Source organism: Laetiporus sulphureus (assembly GCF_001632365.1).
Source record: "Laetiporus sulphureus 93-53 unplaced genomic scaffold LAESUscaffold_15, whole genome shotgun sequence".
Lineage (NCBI taxonomy): Eukaryota > Fungi > Basidiomycota > Agaricomycetes > Polyporales > Laetiporaceae > Laetiporus > Laetiporus sulphureus.
In genome coordinates this window covers 415,545-438,471 of record NW_024468524.1, presented here as the reverse complement: position 1 = coordinate 438,471, position 22,927 = coordinate 415,545, and the positions used below count along the sequence as shown (strand labels likewise).

General features: G+C 54.6%; 5 protein-coding genes across 5 annotated transcripts; 2 read left to right on the top strand and 3 right to left on the bottom strand.

Annotated features, from left to right (window-relative positions):
* Positions 1–24: 24 nt before the first annotated feature.
* Positions 25–7,894, bottom strand: LAESUDRAFT_724944 (acetyl CoA carboxylase). The gene is made up of 14 exons (XM_040908724.1): positions 7,842–7,894; positions 7,663–7,789; positions 7,525–7,607; positions 7,335–7,353; positions 6,648–7,286; positions 6,353–6,598; positions 5,204–6,303; positions 4,297–5,147; positions 4,098–4,244; positions 3,944–4,047; positions 3,732–3,891; positions 818–3,679; positions 355–767; positions 25–289 (listed from the first exon to the last, which is right to left on the bottom strand). Exons 2-14 carry the CDS (start codon positions 7,700–7,702, stop codon positions 252–254), a joined length of 6,702 nt encoding a protein of 2,233 aa, XP_040765229.1. The 5' UTR covers positions 7,703–7,789; positions 7,842–7,894; the 3' UTR covers positions 25–251.
* A 213-nt stretch (positions 7,895–8,107) lies between these two features.
* LAESUDRAFT_111801 (agmatinase) lies at positions 8,108–10,316 on the bottom strand. Its single transcript, XM_040901209.1, has 16 exons — positions 10,158–10,316; positions 9,983–10,092; positions 9,890–9,926; positions 9,709–9,830; positions 9,448–9,655; positions 9,364–9,389; positions 9,283–9,305; positions 9,204–9,230; positions 9,072–9,149; positions 8,856–9,012; positions 8,762–8,804; positions 8,684–8,692; positions 8,604–8,631; positions 8,479–8,551; positions 8,400–8,414; positions 8,108–8,347 (listed from the first exon to the last, which is right to left on the bottom strand). Exons 1-16 carry the CDS (start codon positions 10,163–10,165, stop codon positions 8,268–8,270), a joined length of 1,044 nt encoding a protein of 347 aa, XP_040765228.1. The 5' UTR covers positions 10,166–10,316; the 3' UTR covers positions 8,108–8,267.
* A 1,108-nt stretch (positions 10,317–11,424) lies between these two features.
* Positions 11,425–14,107, top strand: LAESUDRAFT_713585 (uncharacterized protein; the record flags this gene model as incomplete). The annotated part of the gene is made up of 2 exons (XM_040906988.1): positions 11,425–12,028; positions 12,081–14,107. The coding sequence occupies 2 exons, from the start codon at positions 11,425–11,427 to the stop codon at positions 14,105–14,107; spliced, it is 2,631 nt and encodes an 876-aa protein (XP_040765227.1).
* A 3,192-nt stretch (positions 14,108–17,299) lies between these two features.
* LAESUDRAFT_724937 (uncharacterized protein) lies at positions 17,300–17,899 on the bottom strand. Its single transcript, XM_040908723.1, has 2 exons — positions 17,406–17,899; positions 17,300–17,354 (listed from the first exon to the last, which is right to left on the bottom strand). Exon 1 carries the CDS (start codon positions 17,825–17,827, stop codon positions 17,552–17,554), a length of 276 nt encoding a protein of 91 aa, XP_040765226.1. The 5' UTR covers positions 17,828–17,899; the 3' UTR covers positions 17,300–17,354; positions 17,406–17,551.
* Positions 17,900–18,385: 486 nt separating this feature from the next.
* On the top strand, positions 18,386–22,037 carry LAESUDRAFT_736421 (uncharacterized protein; the record flags this gene model as incomplete). The annotated part of the gene is made up of 5 exons (XM_040910689.1): positions 18,386–18,538; positions 18,803–18,941; positions 18,993–20,705; positions 20,758–21,857; positions 21,915–22,037. 5 exons carry the CDS (start codon positions 18,386–18,388, stop codon positions 22,035–22,037), a joined length of 3,228 nt encoding a protein of 1,075 aa, XP_040765225.1.
* Positions 22,038–22,927: the final 890 nt, after the last annotated feature.

Below are 22,927 nucleotides of genomic sequence, written 5' to 3'. Positions count from 1 at the left end.
AAAAACCTGAGCACGTGATCGACATTGGGCCGTGTCCCGACGCGTCTTGCTTAATTAACGCGTTCCAGACGAATATCCAGTGAAAGGGAACGACATTCAGTTCACCTCATGCATGGATGTGTGTTCAAAAGCTAGCGGAGAGCAGACAGCAACAGAGCTATTACACGGGTATGCTACAATCTAAAGTGTATGTATGATCCGAAAGGAAAAAAAAACAACGCAATGATCAAGTGGAATCTATCCTCTTAGTCCTAGGCTGTACCCGAGACATTCGAATAGGACGGTGGCCCTGGGTGCAACGGCCGGCGCGTCAGTAGACATTTCATGGCAACATAGTTGAAGTTGGACCCGAACCTGGAGAACGGCCAGAATTCTGTAGCGCACCGGTGAGTGTCGCCTTTTCGTCATCCGTCAGGTTATCCACAAGGCGGATCAGTCCATCCAGCGTCGCCTTGCGGTCCTCATGGGCCAGAGCAAGCATGCTCCGCATTAGGTGGTCTGCTTTCAACTGGGCAACTGCGGCAGTGAGGTCGAGTGCCTCCAGCACCTCAGCCACCGCGCGCCGTTCCGTGCTGCTATCAACGGATGCAAGCCTTTCGAGCAGAGTGGTACGATATTCAGTACTTGAATCTGGACTTGCCTCGGCAAGCTCTGCCATTGCAGCGGACCAAGCGATCTTAGCTCGAACGGACCAATAGAAGCGTCGTCGAGCATCCTTCCAGACCATTGATTTCGCACAACCCTTGGCTTCCATGCGACCAACACGACTAGGCACGAAGTCAATAGCGATAGAGGTCCACAATTGGAATATACTTACTCATGTAGATCGGCGTAAAGCAGAGCAATTTGCTTGTAAGTAGGCTGCAAGAGCGTCTCCCTTTGCGCAAGCGCATCCATTGCGGCCGCACGTTCATCAGCATTCTTCGAGGAGTCCGTGCTGTCCTTCTTGAGCGTAGCATATGTTGAGTCTAGACGCTCCATCAACTTGAGGATCTTGTCGCGTCGCATCTTGATCTCCACGATACCCTCTGGCTCAAGAACACCCGCTCGCGAATCGACGTCTGCATACATTTCCATCTGCTGCGAATTGATGGAAGGATCAAGCACGACCCACGCGCCACCGCGAAGCTCGCCATTCGGCACAATGTACACAAACACCGGTTGCTTGTAGCTCGAGAGACCGTCGACAATCTTCGAACCTTGCTTTAGGATTTCATCGTACATGTCTTGCTGTCCGCCAGAGAAGCCACGCCAATTAGCGAAGATGATCAGCGGGAGGCCTTCGCGGTTGAAGTCGAAGATGGCTTGCGCTGTCTTGTACGCCGAGTTAGGGTACCACACTTGGCCAGCCTCCATGATACGCTGCTCGAACGACGTAGGGTTGGCAGGATCGGCGGGGACGAGTCGCTCAACCGTACGCGTCTCAACAGCAATGACACCCATAGGGATGCCTCCAAGGCGAGCACGTCCCACGACGACAGTCTGCGCCCATCCGCTCAACGTCTCCTGGAAGGATCCCTTGTCGAAGAAGCCAGGCATCCATTCCGACGTAGTCTCGTCTGTCTTGCCCTCAATGAACCACCTCGGGTCGTATGGACCCTTGGGCGGGCTGTACCCAATGTCACGGTCCCACGGATCAGCAGACTCGACAATAGGCAGCGGAGCACCCTTGACTTCTGGCACGTAGGAGAGCCACTCGAGGATATGTGTGGCGCCCTCCAGATCGCTGCTCGCTGTCAGGTGCGACACACCGTTCTTGTACATGATTTGGGTGCCACCAAGCTGCAGGTTGGAAGTGTACACCTCTCGTCCGAGCACCTTGTTGAGTGCCGGTGCGCCAGTAAGAATGATCGGCTGGCCTTCGACCTGGACAGCACGTTCGCCAAGGCGAACGAGGTATGCACCGATACCAACGGATCGAGCAGTAACGAGGGTGATCGTGAAAATGTCGTCGTACGCACGAGATGTCTCGCCGGCAATGAGACCAGAACCCTTCAGACACTCCACGCCGAGCCCATCCTGAAGACCGATTATATCAACGATTTTGTGGCGAAGCTCGCCACCATGTTCGACTTCTACGGTCCGTGCGGAACTTGCAGCCTTCTCCTGCAGCTTGAGGAAGTTCTCGTGGGTGAGATAGAGGTAGTCAACACCCTTCTCTGGATGTGCTGGATCATTCCAAGCACATGAGAAAAGGCTCATCACCTCCTCTGCCAACCCGATACGAGCGCCTGAATTCGCGGACAAGTAAATGCGGGGCAATCCCTGCTCGCGCGCATATTGCGAAACTAAGTAGAAGAACTGGTCTTCCTCGGGGCCGAACGAGCCGATCTTATACGTGATATCGTTCGCGATGACCACAGCTCGGCGTCCGTCCGGGCATTCCGGCGTGCGCAACGTGAAGACCCATCCCACCATACCACAAGTGTTGTTGCCAGGTGCTCTGTCAACCTCCTGTAGCTGGTCGTTCTCGTCCAAGATCAGCTCTCTCGACTCGAGAACCTTCTTCGGCAACGGACATGAGTTGTTGAGGGTGCGCGCCTTTGCCCAGACGTTGCTTAATGCTTTAGAGAAGAGGTCGGGGAAGTCGTACACATAAGTCGTGCCAATAAGGTGAGCTTGGTATCGCTTCGGCTGCAGCGACTCCTTGGTCGGATACGGTTGGTGAACTGGCTGCAAATGAAGAGGGCCTTTCTCGCCGATCGATTTCAGGATTGTGGTACCCTTGTCTGTGGTGATCTCCTGGTAGCCGTGATAGTTCACGATGAAGCCGGAGACGTTCTCGACGATGCAGCGGATCGGCATAACGTTGCCTTCATTGTCCTCGAGAACGATACGGATCTCCGATCCGGTGACATGCAGACGCCAGAGGCGCTTGCCATGTCGCTCGATGAATCCTGCAATCGCCTCGAGGACATCCTCATAAGTGACAGGGAGGTTGTAGATGAAGTTCATAAAGATATGGTTGACATCCGCATTTCTGTGCTGGGCAGATACCACCTCGAGGGTGTCCAGGATGTTCGTAACAAGACGATCGGTCTCGGAGATCAGGTACTTGGCCGTGTTCATGTCGCCACGGACGCGACCAGGCCGAACAAGAGCTCGAATAAAGAACCGGCTGTCCAGTTGGTTCTCGCGCGCGACAGCATGGTAGATGTGGAGCTGCTTGCTCTCCGTGAAGCACGGTGTAAGGTTATAGTTTGACAACCGGCTGAGCTCCAGCTGGTACGCGAGCGCCGGCTCAACGTTACGGATGGCCTGCTCTTCCTCCCAGGACGAGCCCATGTTGCGCAGAGTGAAGTATTGCGGGTACAAGCCGGGTCTGCAGATAAGAATGGAGATACGTCGAACACCACGCTGAGCGAGAACACGGCTCCGCTGGTTGACCAGTTCATGGGCCTTCTCGTACCAAGCACTATCCGACAAGTCATCGGTCTCCTTGAAGATTCTGAGCGCCATATTCAGGACATTAGGAGGCTGATTATTAGCTCCGTATCGCTCGCGGTACTCTTGAACGTCGAATGGCGGCAGGGTGCTCGCGACCTTGTCGAAGCCCCTCGTCAGCGCCGCAAAATTCGGGAACGATGCGATGGCACCGGTACGCAGAGGTTGCTTCTGGTGTTTGTTGATCATGTATGTCAGATCGCTGACAGACGCCTGCCTGCGAGCAACGTTGGCACTAGACAACAATCTCAGCCTTCGTATAGGATAGCCATGCACGATACACTTACAGGCTAGGAGTTGTGGGTGGCGAATGCGACTGAGGAAGGTTGAATCGCCAGGTAACGATGTGAGGAGCATCCCCGTCGTCAAGACCATCACCCTCCTCGTAATCGATAGATAGCAAGCTGTAGGCACGATATGCACGCCTGACATAGACTTCCAGTGCAGCTGAATACCGAGCGTGTCAATAATTGGACGGTGAGACGCTGCTAATACACACCAAATGTGACCCACTGCTCGTGGAAATTAAAGAATGTCGGCAGCACGTCATACACCGTATATCTCGAGTCGATCAGCTCTCTCAGCACATCCGCAGATGGTTGTCTATAAGCAAATGAGCAACGAGTAATCCAAATATCACACCTTCCTCGTACCTGACGTCATTGCCCTGCTCGCCATAGAAACTATTCGTGACCGAAGCCTTGAGGATACCCTGCATCTGTCCCTTGCGCTCCTCATATGAAGGCATCTGACATGAGATGAGGACCTCCCGAGCCTTCAGCGCTACCTGCGTGGATGACCTGCACGCCTATCATCAGCATCAGTCCCAATCGTCCACGCGAATCAACCTACCTCGCCTCTAGTGACGCCAACCCCTGCAGCACCTGATACAGCTTGCTGTCCGGGTTCGACACAGTTGAGCCACTGTTCTTAACGTGATCGAGGATAAGCGTAACCAGTCGTCCCTTACGCTGCGCCATCATATGACTCAGGACGAGCTGCGCGACCTTTTCCAGGTCGTCCTTGTATTGCTCGCGCAGCGCAAGCACGCGCGCTTCAATGCTCCCACCGAATAGCTTCTCCGTCTCTTCGTAGCGCGCCAGCAACTCCGCGATCGTGTTGACCTCATGCCCCCTCAGGCCATTCGAGTACCGCTCGACGACATCAAACAGCGCACTGAGCTGCGTCCGGAACATCGGCCGGTCCTGCGCACGGATGTTGTCCTCCATGAAGTGCTCCATCAGTTTCTTGATGCGCACCGCCGGGAACTCGGTCGCATCACCTTTACCTCGTGCAGTCTCGATTGCAGCACGAATGCTGTCCTCGAGCTTCGAAGATATTCGACCAGACAAAGCCGACAGGATGGCTGACACTTCCGAGAACGGCAAATCCGGGTTCTCGAGCACCGAGATGAGGTCCTTGAAGGTGGAAGCCATAATTGCCTGGTTGTCGAAGCCGTCCAGAATGTCATTCAGGATGTTCAAGTAGTGACGGAGGCGCTGATGTGGCTTGTTCCCGATGACATTTGGGGGACCCATAGCAGGCAGGAGGCCCTCGAATGGCTTCGCGTGCTTCACGCGGGCGGGATCGTCAAGCGTAAGGATACCGATGATCGCACCTGGATCCAAGCTTACACCCGGTTGCTTCACAAACTGCACAATACCGTCTTCCGATGCGGTCAGGGGCATATACATCTTCATAACCTGCGCGGAACATAAGTGAACTGTGAACGGCAAATCCAGTGAGAAGGACAACTAACCTCTATTTCAGCGTAGGCCTCTCCAGCATTGATGTGATCGCCGCTCTCGACCAGATACCGGACAAGCTTGCCCGGGCTGGGGCTCCTCAGCTGAGTAGGGTCGTTCTCTTGCTCAATCGAGCACGTTTTCGAGTCGATCATCAAGCGCAGTGCGCCGACCTCCTCTCTCCAATAGACCGAGTGGCTCTTTCCATCCAGTAGTACCAATAGACCGCCATCGGCGAGAGGACGAGAACCGACCAGCGTCCTGCCGCCGTTCAGGTAGAGCGTCCAGGTTGTCAGGGAAGACCGTGTCGCAGTGAACGAATAGCGGACATTATCGTAGATGAAGTCGATCGTGAAGACTGTCTTGAGTACATCACGCGAGGGCGCCTGGCCCTTGTCCAGGATGCGCTTGTACTCTGCCCACGACGCCTCCGAAGCAAGGTGTGCCTTAGTGACAGCGCCGCATATAACCGCAAGCGTGGCATCCGGACGCTCAGCGGTGAGCTTGTCGCTGATGAGCGAGTCCAGCCAGCCCGTCGTGATGGTATTCTCCTCGAACGCCTGTAATTCCAGCAGCTTGATCAGATATTCGACGGTCGTGCGGAAGTCGCCGCGGATGCTCAGCTCCTTGAGCGCGACAACCATGTTCTTCCGACTTTCGCCGCGGTCCTCACCGTACGCGAAGATGTGACCGAACTGAGAGTCCGCGAACTCGTGCAGCCCGCCCGCCGTGCCGACGGAGAAGTAGCCCCATACATTTGTGCTCGAGCGGAAGTTGAGCTCCTGCAGTGAGCCGGAGGATGGCTTGAAACCCGCATCGGGGTTCTCGGCGGTGATGCGCACGGCTACGACATGGCCTTTAGGGCGCGGCTTGCGCTGCAGCTTGCTCGCCTCGGGATCAACCATCTCGAAGTCGATCTCAGACATCCCGTTGGGGGCCACACCGTACAGCTGGCGAATGTGCCGAATGCGATGAAGTGGAATGCCCATCGCGACCTGCAATTGTGCTGCAGGCAGATTAACCCCGGAGACCATCTCCGTTGTCGGGTGCTCAACTTGCAGACGCGGATTTAGTTCTAAAAAGTAGAAGACATCCTCTGCATGGCTGTACAAGTCTGCGAGGACAAGTCAATATCAGGTGGAAAGAACTGGAATGTAGCATACATTCGACCGTTCCTGCGCTGACATAACCGACCAGCTTCGCCAGGCGCACAGCCGCGCGTTCCATCTCCTCAAATATGTCCTGCTTGGCAATCGTGACTGGAGCCTCTTCGATGATTTTCTGGTGGCGCCGTTGCACCGAACAGTCACGTCCGAAAAGCGAGATCGCATTGCCGTACTGGTCCGCAAGCAGCTGGACCTCTAGATGGCGCGCCTGTCCCGCCAGCTTCATAATGAAAATAGGAGAGCCTGTAGATACTATCAGCATTGATCAATGCGTACCTCCTCGACTACATACCAGGAATCTCTCCTGCCACTGCACTGAACGCGTTCTTGAACTGCTCGGGTGCCTCCACCTTCCTAATACCCTTACCGCCACCGCCTTCGCTCGCCTTGATCATGACCGGGTATCCAATCTCTTCCGCCCTTACCATACCTTCCTCGACTGTCGTAACACATGCCCGCTTGTACACATCGTCCGCCACCGTCACAAACCCCTGCTCCGACATTGCAGTCTCCGAGATGCCCGTGCCCGACCACGCCATGGTCGGGACTTCCGCGCTCTGCGCAACGATCGTACTGGAAATCTTGTCTCCTAGGCTGCGCATGGCGCTCCCCGGAGGGCCAATGAAGACAATCTTGTTCGCAGCGAGACTCTCCGGCAGGCGCGGGTTCTCGGAAGCATGTCCCCACCCGGCCCACACAGCATGTACTCCAGCGCGTTCAGCGACATCAACGATGAGGTCAACGTTGGCATAGTTATTGTTGTTCGAGCCGCCCGGCACTTCCACGTAGCGGTCCGCCATGCGAATGTATTCGGCATTCACCTTCAGATCCTCTGGCGTGGCCATCACTGTGAACTCGACTGCACGCTCGGTCCCAAACGTTTCATAGCTCCATTGCCTGATGGAACGAATTTCCTTCACAGCAGCAATACCTAGACCTCGAGTCAGCTAATATGTATGTGACGCTTAGTGTCACTGACCATTGTTGGCAATGAGAACCTAGCATATATGCGTATCAGTAAATGTCAAATCGTTGCGTAGGACATATAAGAGAGCAATGGACCATCCTACTGCTCCGTCACGCCTTGCGTGTCCCCTGGCGCGTACCATCCCAGCGTGATCACCCCGTACAGCAACGCAATTCTTCAGGACAAAAGACAATATGCTCACCTTCGTGATGACTGTGTGTCCGCCATGACTTTTCACGAAATCTGCAACAGGACCGGACGGGGCCTTGTCGAGGGTATTACCGCCTGCAACACGAAGTCATGTGGCCGCGTGTGCAGTACAACGTGGGCGGCGACGTACCGATGAACTGCGCAGCTCTCGAGTGGTCGTACTTCTCCATGGTTAGAGGGAGACTCCCAGTTGCGAGTATAGGCCAGACTTTGTTGAGGACGGGTGGGCTTAAAAGACGATGGATCCCCAACCTTTACTGCTTACGTCAGCAAACCGCTGGGGAACGAAATGCTGGGGCGTGACTTCACTTCACTTCCTCGAGAATTCCTTCAAGTAGTATGTACGGCGCCTTGAGAGCAACAAGATGTGCGGAAGGAGATGTTGGAGGCTAGAGGATCATAGGTTCATGATGGGAATCGCACGCGCCGACGCGTCGCGGCGCCGGCGCAGTACGCGTTTCGACTCGATCGCTTTGCGTAAAGTAGAATCCGGAGATCTTGACCTTCGTATTCCACGGCAGAAGATGCGAATTTGTAGTAGAGGTAAGCTTTGATCGGAGTGCCGGCGTCACACAGACAAGGCCTGCAAGCTTCCCAGCATAACTTGAAGCTGTGTGGCTCCTCATCCCGATTGGTCGATGAGACCATATCCGATACAGCCGTATGTATCCCTCACAAACTACATTGTCTCTATTTCTACGTGTAGACACAGACCAGCGGTCTAGGCGGTAGCATTCAAGCCACCAGAGGCGTCTTCGCCATCAAGGCAAGTAGAATCCATCCAATGTTGCCGGCCGCTATCTGTGTAACTTCCGCTATTCTCGGCATTAAGCCATGCAAGGCCCATAGGCGAAAAGTGGATCATACCTTGAGTGTCGTAAGCTGGATAAAATCGAAGACGGAAGGTCAGTAACGTTCGAGAACCTCGCAGGTGAATATCACGCACCAGGAGCAACCTCCACAATATCTGCACCGACGATCTTCAGGCCATCTAATCCTTGCAAGATCTTCTTGATTTCCTGTAACCCGAAAATGAGCGTTCACGGATAGCGACAATGCCGTTAGACGTACTCTAGTTGTGAAGCCTCCAATCTCCGGACTGGCGCAGCTGCGTCAGCGCATGAAGGACTGCGCTAAACGTAGAGGCTCACGTTCCCGTTCTGAAGATTATGAGTCATGACGTCAGTTCACTGAAAGAACCCGACATGATCTCGGACGAGACTACGTACGCAGGTGCCATTCCAAGGTCAATCACGTCTATGTCGAATGAGACTTGGCATAGCAGTGAGTACAGTTCTTCAATACGAAGGCATGCACACATACTGTACACGGGATTATTACCAACGGTATTCCTAATCTTCTCGACAATACCTTGATAGCCGACATCTTCGATCTCATCGACCTGTGAGATCACAAAGCCAGCTTCGTAGTCATCCTCGTAATCTTGCCAGCTATCTATAGCCCCATGTATTCCTACATGCTGTGAATGCAATTTGACTAGGCTGCTGGGAGCGATTGCGCAGAGCGGGAGTCACGCACAATGTTAGAGTGGTTGGCAGCTAAGAGGCCCTCCTTATGTGCGTGCCAGAAATAGTTGTCGTGAGTCACCGGTATCTCCTGCATCGCTATTTAGAACCTATGGCTTCCTGCATCAGTATCGTACAATTTCACCTCGCCGGGTAGCCAAGGCCCTCCAGGCTTTGCGCAGTCAACCTCCTGATAATCGATTCCGTGCATGACAGCGGCTTACCAACTTATGCGGCTTCCAAGTATCTGCTAACGAAATCCTTGGTTCAGTCCTTCGACTGACGTAGACATCGTGATGACATACCGATATGACTGTCAAAGTGCACGATGCTACATGTCGATCGCGCGTCACTATCGACACGTACTTGTCAGTCTGAATAAATCTTACCTGACCGGACCGTAAATGTTCGCGACACCGCGCAGCATAGATAGCGTTATAGTATGATCGCCGCCCAACATCAAGATTCTAGGATGGAAATTCCCATCTTTTGCGAGACTCTTGCCCTCGTATGTTCTCAGACTTCGGCGATGAAGCACAGACATTCCGGCTTGCTCCAGCTGTCTCAAGGCGACTTTGTTATCGATGTATACCATCGCTATACATTAAAACTATTCAGTTAAAGATGGCGCCTCAAGAAAGACCACGTACGGACGTCTCCGCAGTCGACCACCTCAAGGTGTTCGCTGACACGGGTTTTGAGCGGGACGTAAATCCGGTCAATCCCCAACCGCCGTGCGCCCTGACGTATCCCATTTGGGCCGAACCGTGCTCTGTGCGTCTCACACAAATTCGGACGCATTCCTGCTCAGTAGTGGGAATACCTCCTTACCCAGAGCGATATGTCGTCGCAGTATCAAATGGTGCACCTGCCCGCAAGCATACATGAAGGAGTATAATGCCAGCACATCGATTGCATACATACCTAGCACGGCGACGTCGTACAGTTCATTTATATCAGCGCCGAGACATCGCAGCGGACGTGCGCGAGCGAAGGTCGTCAGCGCGTTCCACGTGTGCTCGTAGCCTAGCACACTTGCGCCATTCATGCCAGAAGACGATGCATTAGCAACCGCAATAACTTGTTGTTGCGCGCATACTTGACCATCAACCGCCAGGGCGAACACGAACAGAGAACGTAAGAGAGAGGCGAGCATGATGCTGTATGCGGATGGGCCACAAGATCCTGTTGCGGCTCTGTTATACCAGAGCATAGCCCGATCTTTCCGTGCTATCCTCGACTCTTCTCGTGCATGCCGATGTTGATCGGACATTGCTCAAAACAGCCGCTCGTCCATCGGAAATTTTCGAGATCTAGACCACCCAGGAGGTACATTGCAGAGCAGAGTGCGCCGATGCTCAATGATTTGTATCGTACATCACAGCGTAGTCCCTTGGGACATGATGCCGCAGAACACACCTGTATCTCTGGACTCCCAGACAAGTCCAGAATGAAGGTTCAACCCATGCTGGTTATGGGTAGCCCATCGAATGGTACGATTCCAAGAATGCGCTGAAGGGAACGTGTTCTACGTTCCCTGCACAGGCGTAGTCGGTCTTCGTCATCACGAACGAACAGATGCAAATGCTTCTATAAGATGGTGCAATGAGACGGTTGTCACCAGACATCATGGTAGAATCCATAAATGTATTAACTCCGCAAACGGTACAGAAACCAGGGACTGGGTTCAGATCGGTTCGTCGACGTCGAAAAGATGCAATGTTTGTGTGACCTTGCCGATTACACCGGGTGGTGCGCCCAAAGTATGACATAATTGCCAATTGACACCGCAAACCGCGTTGGGTGACAGGAGTAAGAGTATGGGCTGGAGATAATACGCTTCTTCACAATGATAGCGGCAGGAACACTGCCGACGCTACGGAGAACAATAGCGATGGCAGCGATAGTGATTCCGAGCGAGGAAAACTGCAATGCACGAGGCACCGTGCATGCATGACGAGTGAGCAAGATTGATGGCTTTAGGGTTCAACGTCAATGGACAGACTACAAGCGCAGCCAAACGACGGTAAGGATATTTCAAAGCCCGAAAGACCCAATTGGAAGCTCCTGTTACAAATTGATGAACCGGCGCTTGAACTGTTATGAATGTGGACCGGCAGGGAGATGCCGCGCCACATGGTTCCCTGGAAGCGAGAGCTTGATGAAGCTGGTTTGCCCGAGGCCGCTGGGCGAAGTTGCATCCCGGAGCAAGCGCGTCTCGTGCATCTACTGACTGCGGCCACCTCCTGCACGACGACCATCTCACCAACAGTACCCCGTGGCGGCGGCTCTGGTGTTTGAGGTAAGTGCGCAGCATGCTGGCCTGCACGCTGTGTCACTGATCCTGCCTCCCAATCGAGCCCGCGATGCAACCGTCCGAGTATGAGATTCAGCGAGAAGTAGAGGCTCTCCGCGATCTGAGAAGGCGGTCAACGGCAGGCGAACCCATCTTAGATCCTGATCTCCCGAGCGCATCATCCCAGGCGTCGTCCAACCCTGCATACTGGCCGACCGAAGACTCATCTAGCGGCAGTTCACACGAGAGCAGCGACCATGACTCCACGGATGTTGCTAGTGATCCCTTCCACCTCTTCTGGGTCCCTGCTCGGCTTCATCCTGAGATTGCGCCTGCAGAATTCAGGCAGTTTCTAAAGGAACATGCTCGAACTCCCGTTGACGAGACAGGCACTCTGGAGCGCTCGGCTTCCAGCGGCTCGGTTGGGTTAGGGAGGAAACGGTCTATGCTTAGCAGGCAGTACAGTCCGTCTCCAAATGATGGCGTGGAGGAGGAGAAGGTCGTACCCATCCGACGAAATCGCAGCAGCATCTACGCCCGTTCCGGCCCACAGCTCACAATAAGCGACCTGCAAAAGCTGGAAGAGCTTGCCGAAGAAGCATCTAAGAGTCATGACCCCACACGACTGCGAAATGTATTGAAAAGGAGTCTTAGTTTGAATATAGCTCCGTCAGGTAGATATCCTTTGATCTGTTGCAGTTCTTCATTAAAGACATTTGCGCGCAGTCATTGACCAGATGGATGACATTCCCGAACTTGCGGACGATGCAGATGCGCCTATCATTGTTCCCCGTCCGGGGCAGGTGCTGCGTCGGTCAGCACGTACAAAAATCCGCAAGCCAGGAATGACCGGAGAAGGCTCTCATCGCTTCACCGCGACACGTAGTCGCCGCAAGTCAGAAACACGATCGGCTACGATGCATGAATCGCGTGCTTCAATATCCAGCGATATATCTTCAAGCGATCATGACCATACTGATTATAGCCGGCGACCTCGCAGTGAAACCGAAGCGCCGGCTGCGAACCAGACACGCCCCGAGTCATTCAGCATGGAAGCGCTGATATACGATGCGTATGCCACGGAGGAACCGGAGGAGGAAGCACCTCCCCGCACCACAACACCTGAGCCATCGGTCGAGTCCACCGCCTCTCCACCTTCTACGAGTTCGCATTCAGATCCTTCTGAGCATGCACCAGAACAACCTGCCCCGGCCGTACCACCTCCTGTTCTTCACCACCCTCAGCCTCAAAGAGCGGTGGCACCTGCCGTCCCCGAAGAACCTCCTACACTAACACGTTCTCCTTCCCCTGAACCCACCTCAGTTGCGCCTCCTGCGACAGTGGCTTCTCCTCCGATCGCTGCACCACAACCTCGCCCTTCTCTACAAGAGTCCCCTGTCTATCACCCGCCTTCTCCGAGCCCCTCTGAGCAGCGTCGGGAGAAGGATAAAAAGGGAGGTCTATTCGCAAAGTGGGGCAGCGATAAGAACAGTAAGAAGAAGGAGAAAGAGAAAGAGAAAGAGCCCGGTTTCTTCGGGTCGCTGTTTGGTGCCAAGAAGAAGCAGGAAGAGTCAGCTCCATCGATGGGGATGGGTGCGTCTGGGCGTGAAACTGCTGCTGCGCTGCTTGGTTCTTCTAAGACTTCCAAGAGTCATACACCATCACCGTCTCCTCAGCTGGCCGGAATGTATGCGCGCTACCCCATCCACGTGGAGCGTGCGATCTACAGGCTAAGTCACATCAAGCTTGCAAATCCTCGTCGTCCTCTATATGAGCAGGTCTTGATCAGCAATCTAATGTTCTGGTATCTGGGTGTCATCAACAAGACGCAGACTGCGCAGATCAGTAACGATGCGGCTGCTCCTCAACCTCAGATAGGTAGCCAGTCGACGCCCAGCAGGGACCAGTTGGAACGGGAACAAATGCAACGCGAAGAGCGAGAGAGGGCAGAACGAGAACGTTTAGAGAGAGAACAGGAGCAGAAGCGACGTGGCCTCACTAAGCAATCCTCCGCTGGTTCTCCTGCGCCTGGTGCACGGAGGGCAGAGATGCCAGTGCGTGGACCACAGTACGAGATGCAGCATCGGGTGATGGAGCAAGAGTACAATCAGCCGCCAATGGCGAACGGATCTGCGAACCCGTCGCTTGGTCGAACAACATCCGCTTCCAATTCTGCAGGCAGCTCAGGATACCAGTCATCTCCATCGACAAGATCATCTTCAGCTGCTCCGGCGCCGTTCACAGTCGGTAGTACTCAGCCACAAACGCAGGTCAATGGTGGATTCTACAATATGGATAATTCTTCTATACCGACTCAGCAGTATCCTTCTGTCGTCATGGGCGGACAGTTGCCACCGGGCGCGATGCCTCCTGTTGCTGTAGAGCAAGGATGGGTGAGTCCTGCTGGCTCGCCACAGCCAGTAACATCACGAGGGCAGTCGTCAGCATCGCCGCCTCGGTCTTCTATATCTGAATCGGCAGCACCGCAGCCGAGTGCCACTCGCCGCGCACGATCACCACCTCCAAATCGCTATACTCCAGCGCAAGAGAAGCAGTCGTATGGCGGAGGTGGAGTGAAGATTCCGAGTCGGTCCCTGTCTGCTTCCGCCGCACCGCCTGTGCAGACCATGCAACATGTCAACGGCAAGCTCAGGAAAGGCGTGAGCGCCCATGCAGTGTCGACTAACTACCTGCATTCAGAGGACGAGGAAATACCGCTGGCGCTATGGCAGCAACAGCAACGACGGAAGTAGTACATCATGGATCATTCGTCGTTCATTCGTTCTCCTGTACGTGCGTTGCTCGCCTCATTCTCACCTCATCATCTAGATATCCCTGCAATTTATATTGTCTTGGGCTTGTTCTCTCTTCATTCCCGTCACTCCGTCCACGCGCATTGCGATTCACATATTCATCGGACACCTTGCCTTCTTCCCCTTGCAGCCCTCGCGGCATGACGTTTCTGGCAAGGTTGCGTGTGCTTTAGGACTTCACCGCTGCGACGAATGACTTTACCTACTATATATTATGGGTTGCCGTATTATGCCTGCGTAGCAATCTGTCTGTATCTGCATTGCATGGACTGTTGGGCTACCTAATACACTCATGGAGAACGTCTCGATAGGACATACGTGATGCGGGCTAATGAGCTCTGCAACATGTACGTTGCAAAACCGTTTGGTGAGTTCATATATTGCCTGTGCACGTTCGTTAATCTACATTAGGGACCGATATCCTGCGATCTTGCACGTCGAGCATTAAATCTGTATCTCGTGCACCTCGACATCATCCATGGCATGCTCAATATTCTCTGCTCTCATCAAAATAAGCGACTGTCTGGCGCGCTCTTCACGAGTTTACTTGACAAGCGGGCCGCCGTCTTGATGACTCACAACAATTTACCCCCGTGTGCACCTGCAAGTTTTATTAGATATATCCTGATGTAGCTGCTATGTCTCACTTTACCTGGCTCTGCTAGCCTACTAGAAGCCACTTGAAACCTGTTCACTTGATGGAAATGCCCCTATCTGTATGCTAGTAATGATGAGTACGAGTGATGAGTACGAGCAGATACCGTACTACTTGCTTTCCTCACTTGGATTGGTGATAACAGGCCGCCCCACGCCCGATGTGATCGCAGTCGGTGCGGGATGTGGTTAAGGCTGTTGTGGGCCAGGGTAATCGAAAGGCAATTAATCAGCGAACCTGATCATGCTCCGCATGTTGCTGTTTCAGTATTCTTGAGAATATAGCTGTCGTGGTTCGCCGATCATGATGCATGATGTATGATGTCTGGTAATTTTTCCTGTTTTCCTTTGTTTGTGACTTTATGAGATTTACTTATGAGACTGAAGCATTCGACCGAGCAAGACCGATGTGATGAGGCTTGCACATGTGTATATCGACGCCGTACCGTGGATGACGACTTTGCTCCGAAATGGTCCAACGGGCGACGACTCTAGCACCGGCCAACGCACGAAGCTGAGAAGATAAAGCAAGCTACCCGCCCGATCCACAAGTGGTAGCCGGGCTTGACCGAGAGAGCCGTGTTGATCCACTTCAATGAAAGCCTTGCTCTTGCAGGAGGAGTAAAGGGATCAATCTGAGCAGTCGACATGGCCATGATGCCTTGTTTTTGTACGATGATTATTAGGTTGTGCATGCAAAGTGGCATTGCGAATTGTGTGAAACGCACGGTGGATACGGCCGATCATTAATAATTCATCCGCAGGACGTGTCCAACATGTCAACGCTGTGTTCGACGTACTCTGGTCATCTGCGGCAACCAGTGATTTATTAGAATCACCGGCCAAGAGCATATTAATACAAGACGCTCTCACCAGGCACGGCAATATCGCGTCTTGATGACAAACGAATAGAAGAGCATGCCAGCGGAAGGAGGTCGAGCTACCCCGAGTCCCATGCGGGTCAAGAGGGGGATACACATATCAGCGGCAGCGGTCCCACACCTGAACCCGCCACATATGTAGCGACAGGCGTGCAGGCACCATCGCTTACATCCACGCCCACTGTGCACCGGCGTGAATAAAATGATTAATGAGCGCTGAGCTCTCACATCAATGAGTTGGTGTCGGACGTGCGAGGCGAGGTACACTTGCTGACGCACGATAAGCGAAATCACCGCGGACACTTCGATGACAAATAACTGTCGAAGTCAGACGACTCGGCTTGGTTTGTTATGCATCAAGTTCGCGATAGCCGACATTGATGTGATGTCAATGCCGTGCATCATACGGATGGCATTGTGTGCATGTCGACCTATCTGCGGTCCTAGGCCGCTATGCCCGCGACGACCAGTGTTCAAACGCTGACCTATCGCGTCGAGTCACCGCCACCGCCTCAAAGTGATCGCCGCAGAGTGTGAACCTTCGATGGTTGCAGGATGTCTCACCATCATTACTCCGCGGAAAACAGAACGCCGAACCAGCGAGATCGCCGCAGAGAGATGTGCTACACTGACTGATCAGTGATCAGGGGGTTATCATCATGATGCCATGGGTGTGATGTGTGATGAACAGAGTTCGTGTTGAGCGAGGTGCGGCGAGGCGGGAACTGCCTTGTCAATCTCTCACACACGGCGCATAAAGGAAGCGTACCAGAGTAAATTAGATGCAGCGTTCTGGCGCGGGCGGAATGCGCACGATAGAGGTGCATATGACCAATTCTGGGCAACGTTTGCGATGGCGATGCAGAAGGGACAACGAGGCGAAGCTTCATGCTGTGTGCGGAAGACAAAGACGTTCGGCGGGCGTCTCACGGGAGTGTCGAGATCCGGGCAGTCAAAACGGGCGCATATAAATGGCTCTGTTTCGATCTCTGAGAGCTTTGAAATTATGATGGTTTCGGCTTCGAAACGAATAACCACAAGGCAATCGTCGTTTCCCCTTCAGTCTCGAACCTCACAACGCAGAGTCCAGATGCCAAATCTAAGGTACATAATCGTGGCATTTAGCGGCCCATTCAATGCTGATGAAACGGTGGCGGAACGCCATTCAGTCCAGATATCAGAGCGCAAACAAATCACTGACGCACGACTATATATCGTATGGGTTTATAAACATCAGAACTGTACACGTTCCTGAGCGGCCCCTGGACAGCAGTTGTCTATCGACAGGAGGCTATAGTGCAGTTCGCATGAATAAACAGCATTCGGGAGGCTGGGCAGGACGGCAGAGCGTCACACGATGCAAATTTTTGCGGCGTCTTCACAGATACATGAAGTCAGCAAGAACTGCACCCTGAAAGCTGTATGCTGGATACCGTTGATCGCTGATTCAAAGGCATCTCTATTCAGGCAGGTGCGCATGCAATTGCCATCAGCACCAGAAGGCAAAGATGCGATCGAAGGAAACTCTGGGGGAGGCTTCCACACCCACGGGCGCATGGTGCCGTGTATGTGTCCAGGGCGACGTCGGGTCGGCGCGCTAGGGGCCGGTGAGGCGGGGCTGGGTCAATCGTGGAGGCGAACCTGGATGCTGGTACACTCGATGCGTGAGTCTCGACGGCAGGGAGCGGCAATCCGAGCGCACCCTAACCATCTCATCAGGTTCTGACGCGCGCAGTTAGAGTTGTAAGACCCTGAAGTAGAAGGCGCGGGGAAGGCTCAATTCGTGCTGATGTTCTGAGTACGAGAAATCGAAGTACGGACACCGCGTGTACGTGTGCACGCTTGATGCCTAGACGAGATGGGAGTGGCGGTTGGTAGACACGTTGTGGGTGGGGGGCGGGTGATGCCGCGAGCGTAATTCGAGATTCTTGGCTGGCCAGAGATGGGGCAGCGATTTTGCCGCACGACCGGGCACATGGCGGCGACGTTCCTGGAAGCCTCGCCCGCGTCGTCGTGTGAGCGTCACCACTGCCGTGGCGCTGACCATCGTTGCGAGCGAAGAGGCGGACGTGGCAGGCGGGCGATGGTAGGCTGTGGTGGATGGGGAGCAAAGAGCGCGCGCCATTATATACGGGCGGTGTAGTGATGATCCACGTGGCACTCAGCGCATAGAAATGGCAGCGATATTGAGCAGAATATAAGAGCGTAAGACTGGATCGGAAATGGGGTTTATTTGAGATTGAATTTGAGCGGAGAGGATCTGGGCGAGGAATTCGATCAAGTCGCGACGCAGTGCTGCGAGAGTTTGTTTTCGGCTGCTGTCCGCCTATACGCGCGCCCTCCTCTCCTTCTCCTTGTCCCGGACGTCCATCTCCTCCCCAGCTCGCCTGCATGAAGCTACATGAAGCCGGATCTTTCTAGCTCACGGGGGTCCAGGAATCAGAGCTCCTCCGAAAGCCATCATCATCAGACGTCCAACTCTCATCAGCTTCGTCAGGCTTCCTCAAACTCCCTGCCCCGACCCTTCAGGTCCTCCACACTCTCTGCCTCCTTCCGTGCTGTCTTCCAGCCTCACCGCGTCTCATCTTCCGCGTCCCTCCGCTCCTCACAATCGGCGTCCTCCTCCGCGAACGCCTCTACTCACACAGCCTCTACCCGCCTTTCAGTCCATCCCTACGCTGCCATGGTTGCTGCACCGCTTCCCGTCGTATCCAGCCACGATGCATCAGATGATGAGGACGAGTGCCCCGTATGCCTCGAACCCCTCAGCTTCAGCTTTCGGCTTCCTGGAGAGAAGCCTCACATTGTTCCAGAGTGCGGTCACGCCCTACATGAGGTGAGTTCGTTCGTCCGCTCCGATCAATGTTCGATATGGTCCGGCCTATCTGTTTCACTCGTCAAGTGCGATCAAGAGCTATGAGATGTCGCAACGTATACCATCACATCGCACCTCCCGTACTGCGCAATCGTCCGCATTGAGGCCGCTCCTTGCGCGCCCTCTGCAGTTCGCAACTGCGCTATCGTCTTTCCCCATCCCATCCTTCTTATCATCTGCAGGCCGAATCCAACCTGTGTACTAATACTACCCGCGATCATGCAGGCATGTTTCACCGCAGTCTATGGCCCGCCCCCAGGACCCTCTCGCGCAGGCGGTGTCATTCGTAAAACTAATCTTGGCGTGTGCGGCGTTTGCAGACGGCCTATGAAAGTCGGCGACGGGGACGGTGGAAAGTCTAACAGTGCGTATTTCGTTATCATCTGACAGCGTGCGAACTGAATGTTCGATACAGAACTCGCTGCTCTCACTGGCATGGGTGATCCCAGCGGAGCGACGCTATACCCTGGGAGGGAGACACCGTCCTCTGTGCGCTCCTTTAATCCCCGCGCGCCGCACGCGGCGCCCCCAAAGCCATACGACCCGAACGACGATGATCCCGTCGAGCACGTGTCCTCAAAGGCGAGCGGCAGCTCGCAGGAGCCTCAATACATCGTGTCGCCATCAATCCAAGTGCGATCGGAGTTCGCGTCGCTCACGCGGGCGTCGGAGCCTAGCCAACCATTGACGTGCATTGTAGTTGTAGAGCTGCCCGGCAAGCGACTGAGCACGCATGTGCCGGGCGCAGTCATGCCTATGCATGATACCTTCTCCCCAAGGGGGACGGGCTACCCGCAGGAGTCGAGCAGCAAATCTGCCAGGTCGCAACCAAGTCCAATGCAAGACTACAACGCGTCACCGCAAGCAAACGTCCCGGCGGATCAGCAATCTCAGCCACGATCGCAGCAAATGTCACCCGTGTCGTCGCACGACGCACTCCCGCCACCACGCACAGAGCCCGCCCAGACCGAGGACTCGCCATTCAACGCGATTACAGAGGATCTGCGGAACCGTATCATCGACTGGAAGGGACATCCGCTGTCCGGACTTGGGCCCCTCCAGATGTACGACCTGCTCTCAGTTCGGCGCGACTCGATGGTGCGCGAGTTTTATGTATACCTCTTCCGGGAGGCAATCATCTGCGTTGTCGAAGAGAAGAAGCGCACACTCGGTAGGCTACTCTCCAGTGCGGGCGGGGACGGGTCGGGGTCGGGTGTAGGGCAGAGCGCGCCGCAGAAGGGCGTGCTGCGGCTCAAGGGCCGAATCTACATCCGGCACATCAAACACGTCACAGACACATCCGTCGCGGGCGAACTGAGCCTGACTATCGACATGGAGGATGAGCGGCTCGACTCATTCATCCTCATCTTCCGTGAACGGCCGTCGCTTGAGACGTGGCGCGCGCACATTCAGGCGCTCGTTGCGGTATACCAGCAGCAGAGCGCAGCAGTCACGGCGCGGACGGAGCCGCCCGCTCCGGAGCTAGAAGAATTTGGCGGGAGCCAGAAGGCGATGCGGATGCTCAGCGGGAGCACCGGCACCACGGTGAGCACGACGGACAGCCTACTGCTCAACGGCTCCTCCCGCTCAACGGCCTCCTCGCACACCTCGTACGGCTCCGCGTCCTCAATTAACCAACAGCAGCAGCAACAACAACAGCGCGGGATCCATCAGAAGCTCAGCACACTCGACGAGGACGAGGAGCTCAACCGATATGGCTCGCCAACGCAGCTCGTTGCGCCGCACATGTCTGCAGGCCCTAGCAATTCGCTTCAACCGCTTCCACATCCGCCGTTGGACCTCATTATGGTCGTATCGATCCCGTCGCCGTATGCAACGCCGAGCACGGCCGCACTGAAGGTACGTGTGATACGCGCATCACTCGACTTCATCATCGCGTCGCTGGGCCCGAAGGACCGGCTGAGCCTGGTGACGTTTGAGGTTGGGATTGGGGGGAGGGTACGCAAGACGCCGTTTTTGTGCCCGGGTAAACCCGCGAGCCGGACACGGCTGAAGAAGTTTGTGGACGAGCTGGGGCGACGCGAGGATGGGACGCCGTTCGAGGATGAGTTCTTGGTGAGAGCGTCGCAGGAAGAGAAGACAGATGTTGTCACCGCGGTCAACCATGGTATGTCTTTCGCGTGTAAGCCGCATATATGCGCGCTCATTATGTTTGATAGGCCTTGATGTTGTGCTTCAGCGCAAGTCGCGGAATTCAGTGACCGGAATGATTCTGGTTAGTGACACGGCTGAAACGACACGGCGTGCGCAGATGGACCTCGTTCTCGCACGGACGGAGGCGGCGAACGTACCCATACACTCATTTGGCTACGGCCGCTCGCACGACCCAGCGTCGCTATGGCTGATGTCGAACCATACAAGTGGTACATATACGTTCGTCAAAGACTGGTACGACCTTCGGGACTGCCTTGCAGGCTGCATTGGCGGCATGATGTCCATCGGGCTCCTCCACATGAAGCTGCACATGAAGATTGTCGACGGGCAGCGCTTCCGCATCCGCAAGATCTCTGGTGGTCCGCTGGCCATTCTATCCTCCGACGGGCGCGACGTCGATGTCGAGCTAGGCGAGCTCAGGTACGGCGAACGCAAGGAGATGTTGATCGAGCTTGAGCTCGATAACAGTGACGTCGCACCGATGCCTGTGGTCCCGCAGAATATCAACCAGTCACAGCGTGCGCTGAACGCTACGGATCAATTCATGGGCCGTATGGGCTTGGACGCGCTGTCGATCGCGGATCTTCCGGATCTCTCGGATGGCATGATGGACCGCATGATCGACGAGGTCCCCGTATTCGAAGTCGACGGCTCGTTCTTTGACCCTTCGGTGGCGAAGCACGTCTCTCGACTCGCACATCCTGTCTTGCTGACTGTGACCCTCTTGCCCAACACTGGCAGCCGTCCACGAACCCCAGCCGCAAACGGTTCCGACCCGGTGATCGTGCGCCGGAGGATGGAGCTACTCGCATCTGATATGATCACTCGTGCGCTCGTACTCGTCTCACGGAAGAACGTCCCGCAAGCACAAAAGCTCCTCACCGAGACGAGGCGCATCTTGCACACTGTGTTGCAGAACATCACGCAGGCACTGCCGCCGCCCAGCCGCGAGGGCGTTACGGCGAGAAACCGCAAGGAATTCCTCACGCTTTCAGCTGTGCGTGCTATTCAGGCGGTGCTTCAGGATATGCAGATCCTCGCGGAAGCGTTAGAAGATAACGCTGACCTCTTTACGCATGACCAGCGTAATTTTGGTGCTCAACAGGTATGTGTCTCCTGCAACCACCAACTTGGCCTTGCTAATGTGTGCCCCTTTCATCAGGCCATGGTTCTTCGCGATCAGAAGAGCTGGAGCGGCCGGAGTGCGATCGAACGATTGTTTTGGACGATTGACAATTCCATCGAGCTGGTCTCAAGAAGTACTGACTGGGTTGCGCGCGAATAATCGCTCGATTTACTGCCCCTCGTTTATCATCAAGCATTCACTGTCTTTCTTGTCCTTGCGTCTTCACGTTCTGTCGACACTTTTCGCTCCGCGGTTATATACTGTCTCGTTCTCCGATCGTCTCGTCTTGTCTCCATATCGTATCCTTCCTTGTCGGCGTCCTCACACCTTGTTCTGCAGCTTAAACGTGAACTTATCCGTTGTTATTGTTTAACCCTCTTGGTATTGGTATATACCTTTGTCTGCGACGCTGAGTTAGGCGGCGTTGCGGGCTAATCGTGGACTCTGGCGTCGGTAGGGTGTCCTGCGTCTATGTGCCGCTTCCTAGCGATCATGTACTCCTGTAACCTAGTAGTCCGTAGAAAACCATATGCGCTATGTTCATGCCTCATCCACTCACTCTTTACTCATGAACAATCATTTAAGACGGATGCTGCGTCTCGACATTGGCGACTGCAACTGCTGCTGTTGGCAACAACCGATGATTTAACATGCTCTGGGCTCGAACACCGGAAGACGACGTATATGTACTAGCCACGTACGACAATGTCTTGCAAAGCACGTTTCATAATTCTTTCGATGTCAGCTCCGCGAAGACTGAAACAGATCTCAGCAATGAATTAATAGTCGCGACGAGACAGCGGGAGCACCCGTCCGCTCCCTTCCCAGTTAAGGCAGCTCCGGCACCTTAGAACTGAGGTACATTGTAGCCGCACCGCCTCCGCGACCTACAAACGGATATTGATCATCCGGAAACAACGGTAGTCATCAATTCCGGGGACCGCGAGCTGGACTGTCACAGTAAATTCAGGAACGGGTATCATTGTATACTGAAAGAAATGAGTGATCGCACACAACTGACGATGGAAAGGGCCATACTCACCAGGGTA